Source organism: Stegostoma tigrinum, chromosome 45 (genome assembly GCF_030684315.1).
Source record: "Stegostoma tigrinum isolate sSteTig4 chromosome 45, sSteTig4.hap1, whole genome shotgun sequence".
Taxonomy (NCBI): Eukaryota; Metazoa; Chordata; class Chondrichthyes; order Orectolobiformes; family Stegostomatidae; genus Stegostoma; species Stegostoma tigrinum.
In genome coordinates, this window is record NC_081398.1 from 395,801 (window position 1) to 414,988 (window position 19,188).

At 43.6% G+C, this 19,188-nt stretch overlaps 1 protein-coding gene across 10 annotated transcripts in view; it reads left to right on the plus strand.

The window, feature by feature from the left end:
- LOC125448604 (homeobox protein NANOG-like) overlaps positions 1–17,643 on the plus strand; it is a 36,577-nt gene extending 18,934 nt beyond the window's left edge. For 5 of the 10 annotated variants that reach the window (XM_059642646.1, XM_048524001.2, XM_048523997.2 and 2 more), the window contains exons 2-6: positions 2,369–2,755; positions 7,800–7,910; positions 9,097–9,350; positions 14,745–14,846; positions 16,527–17,643. In XM_059642646.1, coding sequence (XP_059498629.1) covers positions 2,620–2,755; positions 7,800–7,910; positions 9,097–9,350; positions 14,745–14,846; positions 16,527–16,790 — 867 coding nt within the window. In that variant the 5' untranslated portion in view covers positions 2,369–2,619 and the 3' untranslated portion in view covers positions 16,791–17,643. Of the gene's footprint in view, positions 1–7; positions 2,756–7,799; positions 7,911–9,096; positions 9,351–14,744; positions 14,847–16,526 lie in introns of those variants that run through there. The other 5 variants (XM_048524003.2, XM_048524004.2, XM_048523998.2 and 2 more) reach the window with 4 other exon arrangements.
- Positions 17,644–19,188: the final 1,545 nt, after the last annotated feature.

Sequence of the window (19,188 nt, forward strand, 5' to 3'; positions counted from 1 at the left end):
ACAGGAACGGAAAAGTACTGGGAACTGGGAAGCTTCTACAAACTGTTTTTTGGGGTCTTTTTAGTGGACACAAATTTGGGTTTTGTAGGATTCAATTGGGGTCTGCGAGGTGACATTTGGGAGTTTTAATACTGAGAAATAAAAAAACAGACATACTGTAAAGTATGAAGAGGATAGTGGAGAACATAAGAAAGGGTATAGACAAGCTGTTTGAGTAGGGGGATTACTTGCAAAGGAAAGTGAAATGATTCACTAGGGAAGAAAGAATGCGGGGAGACTATTAGAATAAAGGACCCTGTGTGAAAAAGAGGAATCAGGACGGAAGAACCTGTGCGAAGATGTGTCAAAGTCTCTAAATATGGCAGGATGGGGTTGAGAGAGCACTTTGAAAAGCGTGCAGTATCCTAGGCTTCATTAATAGGAACATAGAATACAAGATGAACAAGGTTGCATACCCGGGCCTGCACTGATTGGAATTTGGAAGAATGAGAGATGATGTTATTGAAATGTATGAAATCCTAAGAGAAATTAACAGGGAGAATGTGGAAAGATGGTTTCCCCTTGTCAGAGAGTCCAGGACCAATGGGCATAATCTAAGACTAAGTGGCCACTCATTTAAGATATAAAGGAAGAATTTCCTCTTTGAGATCCCCCTCTTTCTTCTGACGTGCAGCGAATACAATCCTGATCGATTCAATTCTTCTTTATATGTCAGTCCAGTGATCCCAGAAGTCCATTTGATAAACCCTCATTGCATTCCCTTTATAGCAAGAACATCCTTCCTCGGGTAAGCAAACCAAAATTGTGCACAGTATTCTGAGCGTGGCCCCACCAACTCCGTATAATGATTGCAGCAAGATATCCTTATTCATGTATTCAAATCCTCTTGCTACGAAGGCCAACATAGATAGCCAGAGACTTTTCCCCAGGGCAGGACTGACTGCCATGAGGGGGTCATAGTTTTAAGGTGTTAGGAGGAAGGTATAGAGGAGATGTCAGAGGGAGGTTCTTCACCCAGAGGGTTGTGAGCGCATGGAATACTTTGCCAGTGGTAGTCGTGGAAGCAGAGTCATTAGTGACATTTAAGCGACTGCTGGACATGCACATGGACAGCAGTGAATTGAGGGAAATGTAGGTTATTTTATTTTTGGATTAGGATCATTCCACGGCACAATATCGTGGGCCGAAGGGCCTGTACTGTGCTGTACTTTTCTATGTTCTATGTTCTTTACCTTCTTTACCAAATAAAATCTGAAAGTAGTGCAGATGCTGTAAATCAGGAAGAAAAACAAGTGTCAGTGAAAAGGCTCAGCAAGTCCTGCATCATCTGTGAAGGAATAAACAGGTTAACGTTCGGGTCCTTCCTCGGAAATGAGGGCTAATTCTGTTTATTCCTTCAGGGATGCCACCAGGCCTGTTGAGCTTTTTTACTACCGACTGTATCTACACAATTACTTCCAGTAACTGATGCATGAGGACACTCAGTCCTGTCGAATGTTGTCCTCTCTCAACTCACAGCCATTCAAACAACAATCTGCCTTCCTATTTTTGCTACCAATTGTGAAAACCTCACATCGATCCCCAGTAACAGGAAAAAACAGTGTACGTAAAGGCAAACTATTGCCACTGGCTGGTGATTCTAGAACGAGAGGCTTTGTCTGAGAATTAGGACCCGATCATTCAGGAGAGATGTGAGGAAGCATATCTACACACAAAGGATGACAATGGTTTGGAGCTCTCTATCACAAACAGCATTGGATGCTACACCAGTTCTTAATGTTAAATCCAAAGTAGATTTTTGTTAACCAAGGATATTTGGGTATAGAGGCCGAAAGCAGGTGTACGGAGTTAGGCAGCAGATCAGCCATAATCTCATTCAGCGATGAAATGGGCTTGAGGGGATGAATGGCCTACACTTTCTGCTATGTTTTAACTCTTCTGCACCTGTCATGCATTTGCTCCCTCGTTCAGCCTAAGTCACACTTCAGCACCCCTGCAAGCTCCTGACAACTTACCCTTCTATCGCAGCAAACTTGGAAATATTTCTGATTTCTGAAGAAAGTTCTAGGCCCGAAAAGTCCGCTTTCCTGCTCCTCTGATGCTGCTTGGCCTGCTGTGTTCATACAGCTCCACCCCTTGTTGTCTTAATATTACATTTAGTTCCTTCATCTAAATCATTAACGTTAATTCTTCTCGAAAACAATGTTTTGGCTCTACCGCTTTCTGCGGCAGAGATTTCCAAAGGTTCACCCCATCTCTCCACGTCTTAATCCGAAATGGTTTCCAGTCTGGTAATGACTCTTGCTGAGTTTCAGTGCAGTGATTTAAACCTTCATTGGGATTGATTAATTAATGAATTATCTCGAAGGTGGAGGAAGGCAGTTTCGCTGCAAATTGAGGGTCTCCTTGCCCATGGAATGCCGACGCCAATTTCCATGACTAAAGCAGCGATTAACGCCTGATTCACACATCGTCCCAGCTAATCGCCACAGGAGGCTGCTGAACGTTGGGTTTAACTGCACAGGGAGGCTTTCTGCTCCTTTTCTCTGCTGTTCCAGGGTCCCTGCATTGGACCAACTTTCTCAGAATTTCCACTTCCAAACCAAGCCATCTGTGGAGATGGAGGATTGCTGCTTCGGACAGGGAGCTGGTGACTGCAGGAGGAGTGCATTCAACTGCGGCCAGACTCACATCAGCCCCAGGGATTTCCGGGGAAGCTCAGACCAACATGCGGAGGGCGAGCCTTGGAACCCAGGTAAGGACACAGTAATAACCGGGCTCCGAGCCTGAAACCCCGGGTCAGTGGGTTCAAACACAACACGGCTCCTGACTGGGAACATCCAATCAGCAACTTTCCATACGGGAATCGGGGGAAAATAGATCCCTCCTCTTCCCACAGGATTGGCTCTTTGAAAGGGCCGGCACAATCACGGTGGGCCGAATAGCCCCATGGTACGTCGCAGTAATCTCCGCGATGCTTTCTACATTGGGATGCAGGCAGTGGAATGTGTGAGGCTGGTGAATATCGGCTCCAGACGCATCTCAGGAGCACAAAAGCTGACGTTACGGGCCTAGACCCTTCATCAGAGAGCTCTCTGATGAAGGGTCTAGGCCCGAAACGTCAGCTTTTGTGCTCCTGAGATGCTGCTGGGCCTGCTGTGTTCATCCAGCCTCACATTTTATTATCTTGGATTCTCCAGCATCTGCAGTTCCCATTATCACATCGGCTCCAGACTGTTGGGATTTACTGGGCCTGACCCACTACTGGATCAAAGCGACATCCTCTCTGACAGTCAGTGTGCAGTCTCCCCTCCCCTCATTCTGCCGGCGCTGGAGGAGGTTACTCGGCCCATCGTCCCTGTAACTGGGCATGGCCCATTCCCCTGTTGACTTGTTCGGCATGAGCAGGGAGTGAAGTAAGAATTGGGTGTGGGCAGTACATTGGCGGCGCCTGGGTGTGTAACCAGTATTGTTGGGACGTGGAAAAGAGTCAGTGTGGACAGCGTTCACTTAGATCCTTCTCTGCGTGTGTGCGCACTGCAGTGCGGGACCTCTGTCCGACACAGCAATCTCTACATTCAGGGAACTGGGACTGGCGTATGTTCATCATCAGCAGAAGGGGACTGTGTTTCTCAATGACGGTCCAAGCTAATTGATGGGCGGGGTGGGTGGGGGTGGTGTTGTGATGTTTGTCCATTACTTTCTCCAAATCGTCGCTGGGTGACTCCACAATTCCGTCAGAATGAGGAGATAGCAAGGACTGCAGATACTGGAGTCAGAACTGGAGAATCGTCCAGACCCGAAAAGTCGACTTTCCTGCTCCACTAATACTGCCTGGCCTCCTGTGTTCATCCAGCTCCACATGTGTTGTCTCCGTTCGAAAGAGACCATTTTATCCGTGGCATCTTCTCGATCCCTGTAGCCATTAGGTTTATGGCGCAGCGAGCGGCCACTCAACCCGTTGTATCTGTACTAGCCAAGAGGGCAGGTTGATCCCATTTCCAGATGTGATTGAGGGCTGTGTCCACATGGGGTTTCTGACCCTGCTGCCCTTTCAGGCGCTGAGTTCCAGCTGGCGAACACCCTCTGAATTTAAAAAAAATCTCATCTCTACTTGATTCTTTGTGTTCTAAATATGTCCCCCCAACCCCTACCCTCCACTCCTCTGGTCACTGAGCCCTCTGCTAAGGGAAACAGGACCCAATCAATCATGCCACCTGTCTCTTTCTTCACAAGAGAACACCCTCAGCATGTCACATTTTTCACAGCTACATGGCATGTAGAGAGGCCCATCGGTCCAACACGTTGATGCTGGTCCTCAAGCATCTACCTAATCTAGTTCCCTTTTCCAGCATTGTATGCTGTAGCATTCCAAGTGTTCATCTAAATAGTTGAATGTCTCCTTTCCAGTCATTCACCACAATTGACTAAGCAGCAAGGTTTTCTGATAACAAGGTGTAGAGCTGGATGAACACAGCAGGCCAAGCAGCATCTTTGGAGCAGGAAAGCCCTTCAGGTCTAGGCCCCAAACGTCAGCCTTCCTGCTCCTCTGATGCTGCTTGGCCTGCTGTGTTCATCGAGCTCTACACCTTGTTAACTTGGATTCTCCAGCATCTGCAGTACCTACTATCTCTGAAGCAAGGTGTTGTGTTGACTGGAAACAGTCTTCCAATTACAAAGGCACATTCAAGTTACCATGTCTGGTCTCTATTTCAAATCCATCCAGTTTCCACTTTAAAGACATACTCTTGTCTGACCTCTGATAGAATCCTACATAGTTGTGAGATAATAGGAACTGCAGATGCTGGAGAATCTGAGATAACAAGGTGTGGAGCTGGATGAACACACCAGACCAAGCAGCATCTTCGGAGCAGGAATGCTGATGGGCCCGAAATGTCACCTTTCCTGCTCCTAAGATGCTGCTTGGCCTGCAGTGTTCATCCAGCTCCACACCTTGTTATCTCTTACATAGTCACGGTCACCATTGGACTGGGGGCATTCTGGTGAAGTTGTCCGATGATACGAAAATAGGTGGACCAGCAGGTAGTACTGAGGAGGTGGGGAGGCTGCAGAAAAATTTAGACAGTTTAGGATCGTGGTCCAGGAAATGGCTGATGAAATTCAACGTGAGCAAATGCGAGGTTTTGCACTTTGGAAAAAAGAATACAGGCATGGACTATTTTCTAAACGGTGAGAAAATTCGTAAAGCAGAAGTACAAAGGGATCTGGGAGTGTTGGTCCAGGATTCTCTAAAAGTTAACTTGCAGGTAGAGTCCGTGATTAAGAAAATGAGTGTAATGTTATTGTTTATCTCAAGAGGGTTGGAATATAAAAGCAGCGATGTGCTTCTGAGGCTTTATAAAGCTCTAGTTAGGCCCCATTTAGAATACTGTGTCCAATTTTGGGGCCCACACCTCAGGAAGGACATACTGGCGCTGGAGCGTGTCCAGCGGAGATTCATACGGATGATCTCTGGAATGGTAGGTTTAACGTATGATGAACGGCTAAGGATCCTGGGATTGTATTCATTAGCGTTTAGAAGGTTGAGGGGAGATCTAATAGAAACTTATAAGATAATGCATGGCTTAGAAAGGGCGGATGCTGGGAAGTTGTTTCTGTTAGGCAGAGAGACTAGGACCCGTGGGCACAGCCTTAGAATTAGAGAGGGTGAATTTAGAATGGAAATGAGGAGACATTTCTTCAGCCAGAGACTGGTGGGCTTGTGGAATTCATAGCCACGGAGTGCATTGGAGGCTGGGATGTTGAATGCCTTCAAGGCAGAGATCAATAAATTCTTGATCTCGCAAGGAATCAAGGGCTACGGGGAGAGTGCAGGGAAGGGGAGTTGAAATGCCCATCAGCCATGATTTAAATGGCGGAGTGGACCCGATGGGCTGAATGGCCTTACTTCCATTCCTATGTCTAATGGTCTTATGGTCATGCTGTGGAAGGCACTCAAAGACTTGCCTCACCTCTACAGTAGACATTCAAAGTCCCTAATGTTGTGGGGACATGGCTTGGAATCCCATCGCGTCAGATGGTGAAATTTGAATTCAATAAAATTAAAGTGTGGAAGTAAAAGCTAGCCCTAATGGTGACCACGATGTAACCACAGTCAGTTGTCACAAAAACCCATCTAGTTCACCGAAGTTCTTTCAGAAAGTAAATATGCCCATCCTCACCTGATCTGGTCTACATGTGACTCCAGATCCACAGCAACGTTGTGGACTCAACTGTCCTCTGAAATAACTTTGCAACCCAATCAGAACAATAAGTGATTAGCAATAAATGCTGCTGCAGATCATGTGATGCCCACATATCAGTAATGCAACGTCTTCTCTCCTGACACACCATTCAAGCTTACTTGAAACTTTAATTTGGCTCTTGGTCTCTGACCTGCCACCAGTCTTATCCTGCCCTTTCTATCAATATTCTTCATTCTGTCAGCCTTCTTCATTCCCCAACCACCAGTTGAACTTTGTAGCTATTATTTCCCATTGGTAGTATCATCCTGGTGTAATCCTACACTATCTGTCACTTTTGACAATGGGTTTTAATTAAAACTGTGCCAGTAAAATAACTGGCCTCAATATTGTCCTTATTTCTAAATTGTAAACATTGTCCTTATATGTTTAAGTATTTGAGGTGAATCCTCCTTCCTATTGCACTCTAATAATTTTCACCTAAAAGAACAGGTCTCAGGGAATCATGACCATAATTATAAGCCCATTTTCCTCCTTGAATATCTATTCATGCTGCTCAATTTTTCCCCTCAACCTTCTACCCGACTTTTATCCCAGAGTTTCTTGGGATATATAATGAAAAAGTCTCCTAACATCTATATTTTTCAAACATTCCTTATTTAATATTGATGAGGGTGCTGGCCTACTCTTCCAGGGGTGCCGCAGACTATCACCATCTCACATAAAAGGTAGTAGGGTGGTTCTCCCTTAGTATGCCTGGATTCAATCCACTCTGTGAGCTAAGGGTTAGAAACAAACAGAAATTGCTAGAAAAACCTAGCAAGCCTGGCAGTTTCTCTAGCAATTTTTATCTCTGTTTTTGTTTCAACAGTCCAGCATCTGCAGAACTTTGTTTTATCCAAAGGATTAGAATTTGGACAGGTTGAGGCATTTTCAATCAAGCCACTGGTGAGCAGCATTGGGTACCTGTTATTCTTCTCCAGTGAGAATTTTCCTGTTGATGACAATAATAATTAGTTGATGGGATCCCAAATCCCACAATTGTCTCATTGCATTGTAAAAAGCATTGATGGTGAAGCATTGGACCTTCAATTTACTGCTCCAATGATCACAACCTCCATCCCTAACCTGGGCAGAAATTAGGTAGGTGCAAATTCGATAGGCTGAAGGACCTCTTTAGTCTGATTGACTTTAGTCCTAGTACCCAAGGGTAATGAGGGCAAGATAGTAAGTGTTTGGCATCCAATTGCCTCAACAAGAGAGTATGTGAAACTATTGCCTTGCTGATTCTCATTGCCACTTAGGGGTGACCAGACAGCAACAAATCATCTGTATCTAATCTTTGTAACCATGTTAAATATCTCAAGGTCCTTCAACACTGTGAAATGTTGATACTGGCCTGCAATGTCTCTAGTTGCCCAACCCCCAATTCTCACTGCCAGAAGGAAAAGAGCAAATTTGTGGATAAAATATTTACCTGAATGAAGAAATTGTAGAGATGCAAAAGGATCTATGGCATTGGGTAACATTAGGGACTCTCGATATTGCTGCCTATGTATCCTGGATTAAGACAAATGTTTGTCATGTTTTGTGTAGCTGGTGCATCTCTGGGATCTGAATATTCTTCAGGACAAAGAAACTTTGCTGAGACCAGTGACATGGGCTTTGTGGTCAAAGAAGTAACAACAAGACCCTCTGCAGTTGTGGGTAAGGAAAATATGAAATCCATGCAGCAAAGGCTCATGAGCCTGAGTTCTGCATATTGTATATTCTGGACTGGGCTATTTTTGAAGCAGCTCTGATCCGACAGATACCTCAGGCTAGGGCTAGCAAATCTGAAAGCAACATTCTTCTGAAAACTTGAAGGTTGTGGTGCTAGAGTCACAAATGTTTCTGCAGGACAGAAAGTGACCCTTTGGCCCATTGTGGCTACATTGGCCATTGAACATTTATCTATTCTAATTCCATGTTCCAGCACTTGGCATGTAACCTTGTAGGTTTTTAATGCAGGTGCAAAGTTTTGATGCTACCTTCCTCCTGTTTTTTTCTAAGTTCTCTCCCAAGGACAGGAACTGACTGCAGTGAGGTCCTGGCATTCACAGGTTCCTGCCTTGCTCAATGATCCTAAACTGTACAAGACATTGGTAAGGCCACATTTGGATTATTGCATACAATTCTGGTCATCCAGCTGTGGGAAGGATGCTATTAAACTGGAAAAGGTGCAACAAAAAGATTTACAAGTGTTGCTGAGAATGGAGGTTTTGAGTTGCAAGGAAAGGCTGGATAGTTTGGGACTTCTTTCGCTGGACCATAGGAGGCTGAGTGGTGACCTTTTGGAGTTTAAAAAATCATGAAGGGCATCGATAAAGTGAATAGCCAAGGTATTTTCCCTTAGATAGGGGAGTCTAAAACTAGAGAGGATAGGTTTAAGGTGAGAGGGAAAAGATTTAAAAGGATCCTGAGGGGCAACTTTTTCACACAAGAGGGTGGTACGTATATGGAATAAGCTGCCAGACGAAGAGGTGGACATGCATTCAATTACAACACTTAAAAGCCATTTGGATGTGTAGATGAATAGGAAAGATTTAGGCGAGTATGAGCCAAACACAGGCAAGTGGAACTAATACAGTTTAGGAAACTTGGTGAGCACAGATGACTTAGGCCAAAGGCCTTGTTTCTGTGTTATATGACCCTGAGCCAGTGATGAAGGTACGCAGATTTCCTAATACTTACTGCTGGCAGTTTTTGTATTGGTCATCCAGTACTAGATGTTGAACAAGCAGCCTGACAATTTTTTGCGTGTGGGGAAGGAGCCTTGTATTTAATTTTGAAGATGTGTTAAATGCTACAGTTTGGAAATAGTTTTCAAGGAATTTATCTTTATTCATCGCAGCCTCCAACACTTCCTCATCTGAGGCAGACACCCAGGATGATTTGGAAAGGCTCAATGCCCGTGGAGATACCTGGTTACGTTCTGTAGAGGAGAGGGAACTGACTGAGGAATCCATATCAAGGAAGTACAAAGGTCGGACAATCTTCAGTGCTGAGCAACTGCGGGTTCTCCAAAAGCGTTTCCAGCTGCAGCGATATCTCACTGCATCAGAGCAGCAAGAGCTGGGAAATGCGATAGGACTGACCAGTCAGCAGGTAATGTGTACCCTCAGAGGAGACAAACTTCCGATTCTTTACGTGAACAAATGAATTAGGAGAAAAATAAAGCTATTTGGCCTCTCAGGCATGCCCCACCATTTAATGAAATCATGTCTGTCCTGTCCACCCCAACCCCTTTAACTTTCTTGTTGGTCAAGTACCTGTATACCTCTGTCTCGAAAGAAAATCAATGAATCTACTTTCTAGGGGAGACAGTTCCAAAGACACTGAGAGAAATGATTTATTTTTACTTTGTCTTGTTAGTGACCCCTTATTTTCCACCCTTTGTTGCCTGGTTCTAGCTTTCCCCTCAAGGAAAACATCCTCTGTGTCCATCCTATTACGTCCTTTCTGGATCTTTTTGTTTTTCAATATAATTACCTCTTGTGCCTGGAAACTCCAAGAGGTTAGGCCCAGCTTGTCCAACTGTTAGTCAAAGAAGACCCTGTTCCACGCCCCCAACTATCCCTTGCTCTCCATCCAACCCCACTTTCAACTCACTGCTGCAATACTCTTCCTCCAAAGACAATTCATGGTAATGGCATGTGCAAACAGAAGCCAATGGATATCACGTTGATTGGTATGTTTGGAATGGCCCAATGTGGCAGCACATCCTTGAGGAAGTATTAACTCACTCAGATAGTAAGAACTGCTGATACTGGAGTCAGTGATAACATAGTCTGGAGTTGGAGGAGCACAGCAGGCCAGGCAGCATTAGGGGAGCAGGAAAGTTGACGTTTTGGATCAGGACCCTTCTTCAGAAATGGGGGAGGTGGAAGGGAACTCTGAAATACCCTCCCTCTCCCTATTTATTTCAGAGCTCCCTTTCCCTTCTCCCATATCTGAAGAAAGGTCCTGACCCAAAACATCAACTTTCCTACTCCTCTGATGCTGCCTGGCCTGCTGTGCTCCTCCAGCCCCACACTGCTATCTTTAGAGGGAGTATTGGTTCACAAACCCTACTCCCATGGATCAGCCAAGTGAATTCCCTCAGATGTGATCATTGCTTTCCCTAAATATGCATTTGGATTTTGCTGGCAATCCTACATGTGTGTCTTGTGTGGGGTATTCATTTGGACTTGGGCTTCATTTAGATGTCCTTACTGTTTTTAAATTATGCAGACATATGATCACTTGATAGAAAATTAAAAATAACTGCTAATTGGTCAGCGGCCTTTTGTATGGGAGTTGTGATGTGAAAAAGATAGCTGGGTGAATGACTCCTGCAGAGAGCTGGCACAAATACATGGACCAAAAGCCTTTCATAGGGCAATTAAGAATCAACCACATTGCTGTGGGTCTGGAGTTGTATGTAGACTAATAGAGTACAGACTTGTAAATTTCAAACAAGTTACCACTTTACTTTTCAAACTCTGAGTCTGCTCCACTATTTAATGAGATCATGGCTGACCTGATAGTCCTCAATTCCACCTTTCTTGCTTTTTCCCATAACCCTGATACCCTTACTGATCAAAAATCTGTCTCTTAGCCTTGAATAATACTTAATGACCCAACGTTAATAGTCTTTGGCAGTAAAGAATCCCACAGACTTGCTACCCTCTGAGAGGAGAAGCTCTACCTTATCTCTGTTTCAAGAGGCATTCTCTTACTCTGAGATTATATCCTTTGCACCTAGACTCTCCCACAAGGGGAAACTTTTCCACATATATTCTAAAAATCTTAAGATTCAATAAGGTCACCTCTCATTCTTCTAAACTCCAATGAATACAGGCCCAATCTACTTAGCCTCGTTTCATAAGATGACCTTTCTGTAACCAGAGATAACAAGGTGTTGAGCTGGATGAACACAGCAGGCTAAACAACATCAGAGGAGCAGGAAAACTGACGTTTTGGGTCTGGACCCAAGGGTCCTCTGATGCTGCTTGTTACCTTGTTACCTCAAATTCTCCAGCATCTGCAGTTCCTACTATCTCTCTCCTTTACCAGGATCAGTCCAGTGACCCTTCTCTGGACTATCTCCAAAGTTGGTGTATCTTTCCTTTGATAAAGGGCCCGGAACTCTTCTCAGTAATCCAGGCATAGTCTGAATAGTGCCTTGCATAGTTTAGCAAAACCTCCCTATTCTTATACTCTGTTGCTTTTGAAATAAAAGCCAACATTCCATTTGTTTTCCTTATTACCAACTAGTCTTGGATGATTTCTTGTATCAGTGATAATGGGAACTGCAGATGCTGGAGAATCCAAGATAATGAAATGTGAGGCTGGATGAACACAGCAGGCCCAGCAGCATCTCAGGAGCACAAAAGCTGACGTTTCGGGCCTAGACCCTTCATCAGAGAGGTCTAGGCCCGAAACGTCAGCTTTTGTGCTCCTGAGAAGCTGCTGGGCCTGCTGTGTTCATCCAGTCTCACATTTCATTATCTTGGATGATTTCTTGTTGTGATTAATACTTGTCATTCCAAATCCCTAATCTGTAGGTTTTCGCAGTCTTTCTTTCTTTAAGTAACATTTGTCTCTTCTTTTCTTCATCCCAAAGTGCATTACCTCACACTTCATTCCATTTCTCCAACCTTTCCTTATAAGACTCCATCTACCCTATTTCAGGTGTTAAATTAGTCAACCTTCTCTGAAGAGCTTATATCTTTCCCTTTGTGAAGAGACCAATACTGTTGGTCCAGATGGTCCACAGTACGTCAAATGTGGTTTCACCAGTGCCCTGTACAACTGAAACATCCCTACCCTCTTCTGTATTTCATCCAACTTTCCATAAATAGCATTCCATTAGCTTTCCTAATTACTTGCTGTACCAGCATACTAACCTTTTGTGGTTTGTGTGTGAGGACATTTGGTGTGAAATGAATAAGAACGTTTTAGAGAGATATGGGTCAAAAGTTGGCACATGGGACTAGGTATCCTCCCACAGTCCAAAGATGTGCAGGTTAGGGTGGATTGGCCGTGCTAAATTGTCCTGTAGTGCCCAGGGATGTGCAGGTTAGGGTGGATTGGCCGTGCTAAATTGTCCCATAGTGCCCAGGGATGTGCAGGGTAGAGGGTTAGCCATTGGAAATGCAAGGTTACAGGAATATGGTAGGGGTGGGATGTTTTTTGGAGGGTTGGCGTGGACTTGATGGGCCGAATGGCCTGTTGCCCCCCACTGTAGTGATTCTATGATTAATTAATTTAGAAAAATGAATTGGCGTGGACTGAAGGGTATGTTTCCATGCTGTACATCTCTGTGATTCTAAATGGCTTAATTCTGCTCCTATATCTTATTAGTCTTATGATCTCCTTTTTCAATTTCTGGGATGTTACTTGTATTGTGTATGTTGAAGATTGACCAAAAATATTGGGTCAATTCCTTTGCCATTTCCTTATTTTTCTGGTCAGGCTAATTTTTTATTGGACCAATTCTCACTTTTAAATTTTTTTTCCCTTTAAGTGGCTGTAGAAGCTGGTGTTTCCTGTCATTATATTTTTATTCAGCTCTGGTCATACTCTAATTTTTTTTTCTTCCTCATCAGTCTTTGAGATATTCTTTACTTTTTAAAACTTTCTGTCCTGCCATCCATGATAATAAAATGTGAGGCTGGATGAACACAGCAGGCCCAGCAGCATCTCAGGAGCACAAAAGCTGACGCTTCGGGCCCGAAATGCATTTGCAGTTCCCATTATCACTGTCCTGCCATCCATTTTGTATTTTAACATTTCTAGTTGGCCACAGATGGTGTGTTTCACCTTTGGCATTTTTCTTGTTGCAATGTATCTATACTCCGCATTCAGAAAGAAATGTTGCCATAGTCCTACAGGACTATAGGGCTACTCTCTTATTAGGGTTTAACCCAAGGATCACCATGTCTCAGGTGAGGGGAGATGTTGAGAAGCAAAGTCCTTCACAGTAATTAACCCTATAAATGTTTACCACTTTGCCTGTATAGGTCTGTCCTTCGACCTGGTTGGCCGGTCTCCTTTAGCTAGCTCTGCTTTCAAGCCCTCGCATTGCCCCTGTTTAAGGCAGGTTTAGACCCACTTTTCTGTTGCTCAACCTGTAAGTAAACTTGCATGACAGCTGTCTTGGGGTGACTGAACTTTTATTAAATTCCATCTACAACTTGTTTTGCTAGTCTTGACTTGGTGAATTTGCAGTTCATTTCCAGAATCCACAGCATTTTGCTTTTACCTTTGCCTGCCTCTAGTATCCTTTGCATAATGAGCAGATACTGCTTGGTCTGCTGAATGTTTTCCATTTTTTTTGTAAAAATGCTGATCCCATTATGGAGCAAGAAGCTGAAATTTCTGGAATGTGACTTTTCATGATAGGATGTGTAATTCTGACTCATTCTTATTATGATGTGGTCTTTGTACTCAGGCTGTGTTACATGCTTTGTTTGTAATGTACCCCAGGTTAAAGATGTATAAATGGAGTGTTAATGACAAAACCCTGTGAATAATACAGCTGTGATTGTCCAAATCTTTCACACCTTCCTCCAGCTAGACTTGTTGGAGCCACTGCTGCCTTTGTTCTGCTAATGAGCTGCTCGGGACCTTGAGGCCTGCACTGGGATCTTCCTTTTGTCAAGATAGTTGAGCTGGCAAGAGGCTTTGCAAACCACTGCCTGAAAGGTATAGCTTCAGGCGGGTCCCAGCCCCGGTATAGAATTGAACCACTACTCCTGCATCACTGAGATGCTGTCTTGCAGTTAAAGGGGGGAGATGCTGAGGGGTTATTTCTCTCCGCTTGGAGCCTAGACTGGCTGGGAGCCATAAAGTCCTACTGCATAGGAAAGGCCCTTCAGCCCATCAAGTCCAGTTGGGGGGGACAGAGGCAGGACACAGTTGGGAAGAGTCTCAAATGGGCTAGTCATTCCAAAGTGGGAAGAGGAAGCATTTCTTTACTCAGAGTTGTGTGTTTATGGGATTAGATACCCTCAGAGTTGTGACTAATCAGCTGCTGAGTTTATTTAACGAGGATGCTGAGATTTCTTTTGAGATGTAAGTCAACCTGACATCAAATTTTAGCCGCAATCTTGTTGAATGGCAAAGTAGGCTGGAAAACCCAAAATGCCTGTCCCGAATCCTTCTGGGTGTCTCCCCCTTGCTCTCTGTTGTAAGCGTTTTTTTTTATTCAGTACAAACAAATGAGGCTATTTGGCCTGTTGTATCTCTGCAAGATTTCATCAGCTCGGTGCACTCCCTGGCTTTGCGCTACCCGGTGTAATATTTAGTTTTATTTTGTTTTGCCTTGTTCTTTCTAACAACATGTATCACTAATTTTCTCATCGGGGCTGTTTAACCAGTGCCTCTAATGTTTCTTTCTGCCCTGGGATGGCTGGGTTGTGACTGCGTACCAGCCAATGCAGGGTTTCTGATGCTCTGGAAGTGCTCTGAAGCATTAAGACTTTCCATTTAAAAATACTTACTTTTTTTTCTTAGGTGAAGACGTGGTTTCAGAACCGTCGCATGAAGGTGAAACGTCTTCTAAAGGAACCAACTGCCAGCCCTCAAATTAACTTCCTTCAAGCAGGCCTATCTCAGGTGAGTTAATGTCTAGTTAGTGATAACGTGGTCAAACATCCTAAATTGCTGAATTAAGACTATTCTCTTGGGGCTGTAGGTTTAAATCCCACTGCTAGCGTCGGGTCATCTTATTGAGATAAGATGAGCATGTGGATGACTGATGTTATTGAGGGGCAGAATAGCCTGTTTCAGCTCTAAATTAATTTGTTCATATGCACTGACTGAGTTCACCAGGCACTGTCTTTTACTAGAAGGTTGTGCTTTTGGGAATAGGTCTTTGCTCTTTCAACCCTGTTTTGATTAGATTCCCTACAGTGTGGAAACAGGCCATTCAGCCCAACAAGTTCACACCGCCCCTTGAAGCATCCCACCCAGACCCATTCCCCCATAACCCACACACCCCTGAACACTATGGGCAATTTAGCATGGCCGATCCACCTAGCCTGCACATCTTTGGACTGTGGGAGGAAACTGGAGCACCCAGAGGAAACCCACGCAGACATGGGGAGAATGTGCAAACTCCACACAGACAGTCGCCTGAGGCTAGAATCGAACCTGGGTCCCTGGCGCTGTAACGTGCAGTGCTAACCACTGAGCCACCGTGCCACCCAACATTCTTCCTTCTACATAATTTGTGAAGTTTGCTAAAAATGTAAATTGCTCAGCAAACTGTAAACATACGAGATAAACTTTCTGCAGATAAAATTCTGTTCAGTAAAAATTTAGTAAGAAGGGTATAACCCTTCTGCAATCCTGAAAAAGGGTAGTATCTGAAATGTTGACTGCTTCTTTCCTCCAGATGCTGCCTGGCCTGTTGTGTTCTCCCTTGCTACAGGCCTGGCTTGCCGAGTGTTTCCAGTTCAGATTTCAACATCCCTTCTCCCCCTGCACTGCAACCTTGCCCCCCCACCCCACTATAGCACAAAAGGCTGCCCCCTCCACACATCATTTCAGCTCTGATGAAGAGTCCTCTGGATTCAAAATGTTAGCTTGTTTCCTCTCCATCGATGCTGCCAGACCTGCCGTGATCTTCAGCACTTTTTGTATTGAATGATACAGTCTGCTTCAATCTCCATGCACACCAGAAACTGTACAAAGATAATGTTTTTCTGATTGGTCCTAATCTTGTTCTAAACAGCAACTGATAATTCCTTAATAAAAACCCAAAAGAACTGAAAATTCCTTCAGTTTCTCAATCATGACTTCCCCAGCAGGTGTGAAATACAAATCATCCTTTCCCCAAATTTTAAATTCTAACAAACTAGTCTGTATTCTTTCTTCCCAAGTGTGTTCTCGGGAAGGCTAGAAATCATAAATTAAGAGAGGTAATGCTCTGAATGACTCCAGTCTGCCAGAATCTGATAACGTTTTCAGGTCTGTGCCCCAGGAAAATGTTCGTGTAGATTTTAAACAAGTGAGTCAAACTCCAATGTTTGTTTGTTCCATCACATGCTACTGTACAGGACCAAACTGCTTTTGTGACTATGTGTATATATAAAGATATATTTATGAATAAAGTATATTTTTAAAATAAAAATAATTAGACAAGTGAAAGATGGGAGATTGGAAGCAAGAACAAAACCAAATTGAAGTCTGGGATAATGTTAGATTAGAGCATAGATTTTAAAAAATGAAGTAAGACAAATCGTATTTGATGTCTGTTGTATTTACATTAGTTTTCTTTCTTGCTCTTCACAGAATAACTCTGTAGTTTATGGGAAACCAATGGATAATATGAAGCAACAGTTTACCAGCTATTCACTGTCACATCTGGTGTCATCTGACAAGCAATGGCCCAGCGCAGGTCCTGTATATCCAAATCTGGGCAAGTTCCAATCCACATCAGCCTGTCAACTTTTCCATCAAGAAAGAAGCTATTTCACTCTCTTCTCGGCCAGAGCTGAAGCCAATGAAACTCCCAGCGACATCCTACAGTCACGCCATCCCAGTGCAACACTTTGATTTCTCACTGCAGCAAGCCTTGCCTGGGTCTCTGTACCTCCATCAGGGCCTGCCATATGAGGTGATCAAACCTGCAGGGGATGAACTTCATTATGAAAAAATTATGATTTCCTAGAGCCCATATCTGGCTGAAAAAAATCCTTTTGATTGCCACATTCCTAGTAATAAGTGTCATTAGGTTACAGAGGTGAGTTCTTGCGATCCAAAAAGCAGCTCTCTCTGCACAGAGATGCATTAAGACCCAGCCCTGCTTTCTTTCATTGCAGATCCTGTGGACCGACACTTCCCTTGATCCTCAGGAACTGTGCTCTGTGTTCTCCGCTATGTTTGACACTGATTCCAAAGATTTCCCAAAGCTTAGTCCAACCATTCTGAAAGGGATTGCATTTATGTTTTAATCTAATTATATTTTTACGTTTCTGAATGAAATTGCAAAAAGCAAGCTTTTAGGAAAATCATTGAATTTGTAAACAGGTTGTCCTTATTTTAAATGTTCTTCTGGTCAGTGATCATTGATTACAGTAGGTCTGGCTGGCTCCTTATAATCTGAGAGCTGCCAACAGTGATTCATTCCTGCACCCACCAGTGGTGGCCTTCTGACCTTGCATCTTTGTGTTGGGTATGAGGAAGTGAGGAAACTCCTATCAGCTGGCACTGGCTCCATGGCATCTCCAGGTGAATTTCTATGACTGTGAAACCATCATTGTTCCAATCCAGCCCATCATCACTAGGCAGTCTGGCACAGCTTGGGGCATCTGTTGTAATAGTCAACTTGAGTCGGATTTAAATATTCCACATTTTTACATGTTTCCTGTATTGTTAACAAGCTGATGGTTAAAGACTTCAATAAAGCTGCAAGATTCCATCTGAGTCATTGTGTAACTCTAATTAAATTGCTCTGCACAGTCAAATGTTCAAACTGCCCTTTGAAACTTGCATTGCTGTAGCACCTACCATTACCTCAGCATGTCCCAAAATGCTTCACAGCCCATGGACTACTTTGAAGCAAGTTAATTTTGGGTGCAGCCAACTCCCAGCTGTCTAATCTGTTTGAACATTAAAAATTATAAAGACTCGACTCATGACAATGTTCGTGGAGGGAGAACCAGGATTAAGATTTCCTCATAGCTGGAAAAAAAGTCAGGTATTTTGAGTTATAAGCAGTGCAAGGAAATGAGGTTAGAAAATGGTAGATTGGTGAGATGGTAGAGGCAGAGATGATGATACACAACAGAAAGCAATGATAATGGAGCAAATGAAGAGAAAGTAATTGGTCTCGGGACTCTGTAAACATCGGATATGTTTCCAAAACAGCTCTAGAGGGTATTGGAGCAATTGCCAAGATCTAGAATTGAACTCCTCTTGCCAAGCAGGCTGTGTAGTACCTAATCTGAAATGAAACATGATGTTTCTCTAACTTCTGTTTACCAATGATGAGGAGGTGCAGGTGTTGGACTGGGGTGGACAAATCAGAAGTCACACAATACCAGGTTGTAGTCTGACAGGTTTATTTGAACTGACATATTTATAAACCTGTTGGATTATAACCTGGTGTGTGACTTCTAGCTTCTGTTTAGCACTACTGGAACAGCAAAAGGAGATTGAGAAACTGAGCGTGCTGAAGAATTACAATGATGACCCTCAAAGCTTAGTGGGTCAAGTTTAAAACTGGGTGCACTTGTGTTGACTGATTTTAATAAGATCTGCAGCCAATTCAGTAAGGAGTTTATGATGGATCTAACACCCAACCTTGTACTAATACTACGACAAGATGTTGAATCTTGCAGGGAATATTTTGCTGCAGGTTAGTCAGTAAGACATAAGGACAGAAGTGGACTTTTCAGCCCATTGATTCAACTCCACCATTCAACGAGATCACGGATGATTGCAAATCCTGAACTCTACTTTCCTGCCTTTTCCCTGTAACCCTTGATTTTCAACCCCCCCCCCCCCCCAGATTACTGAGTAAAGTTCTGTTATCCTACAGAAGTTATTCTTTTCAACTGAAATTTCTAAATGGAAGTGAAGAAATGCTTAAAGGGGAGATTTTTCACCTGGGGAAGACCAGGAAGTGGGATTAATCAGATATTTTCAAGAGCATATACATGCACATTAGGCTAAACGGCCTCCTGTGTCGTATTGTTTTGACTTTGCTGCCGGGAGTCAGAATCACCTGATAATTTTCAGTTCTAATGAATCTAAGCCTGACAGGATCTGAACTGCAGATTCAACAACTCTTATCCTGTGACAAACCTTACTCTGAACTTCACCAACCACCGCTTAGAATATTCATACACTTAACATTTTCCCCAATCTTAATGAAATGTTATCATCCTGAAATATGGACCTGGTTTTTCTCTGTCCACAAATGTTAACAGAGCAGCTGAGTGTTTCCAGC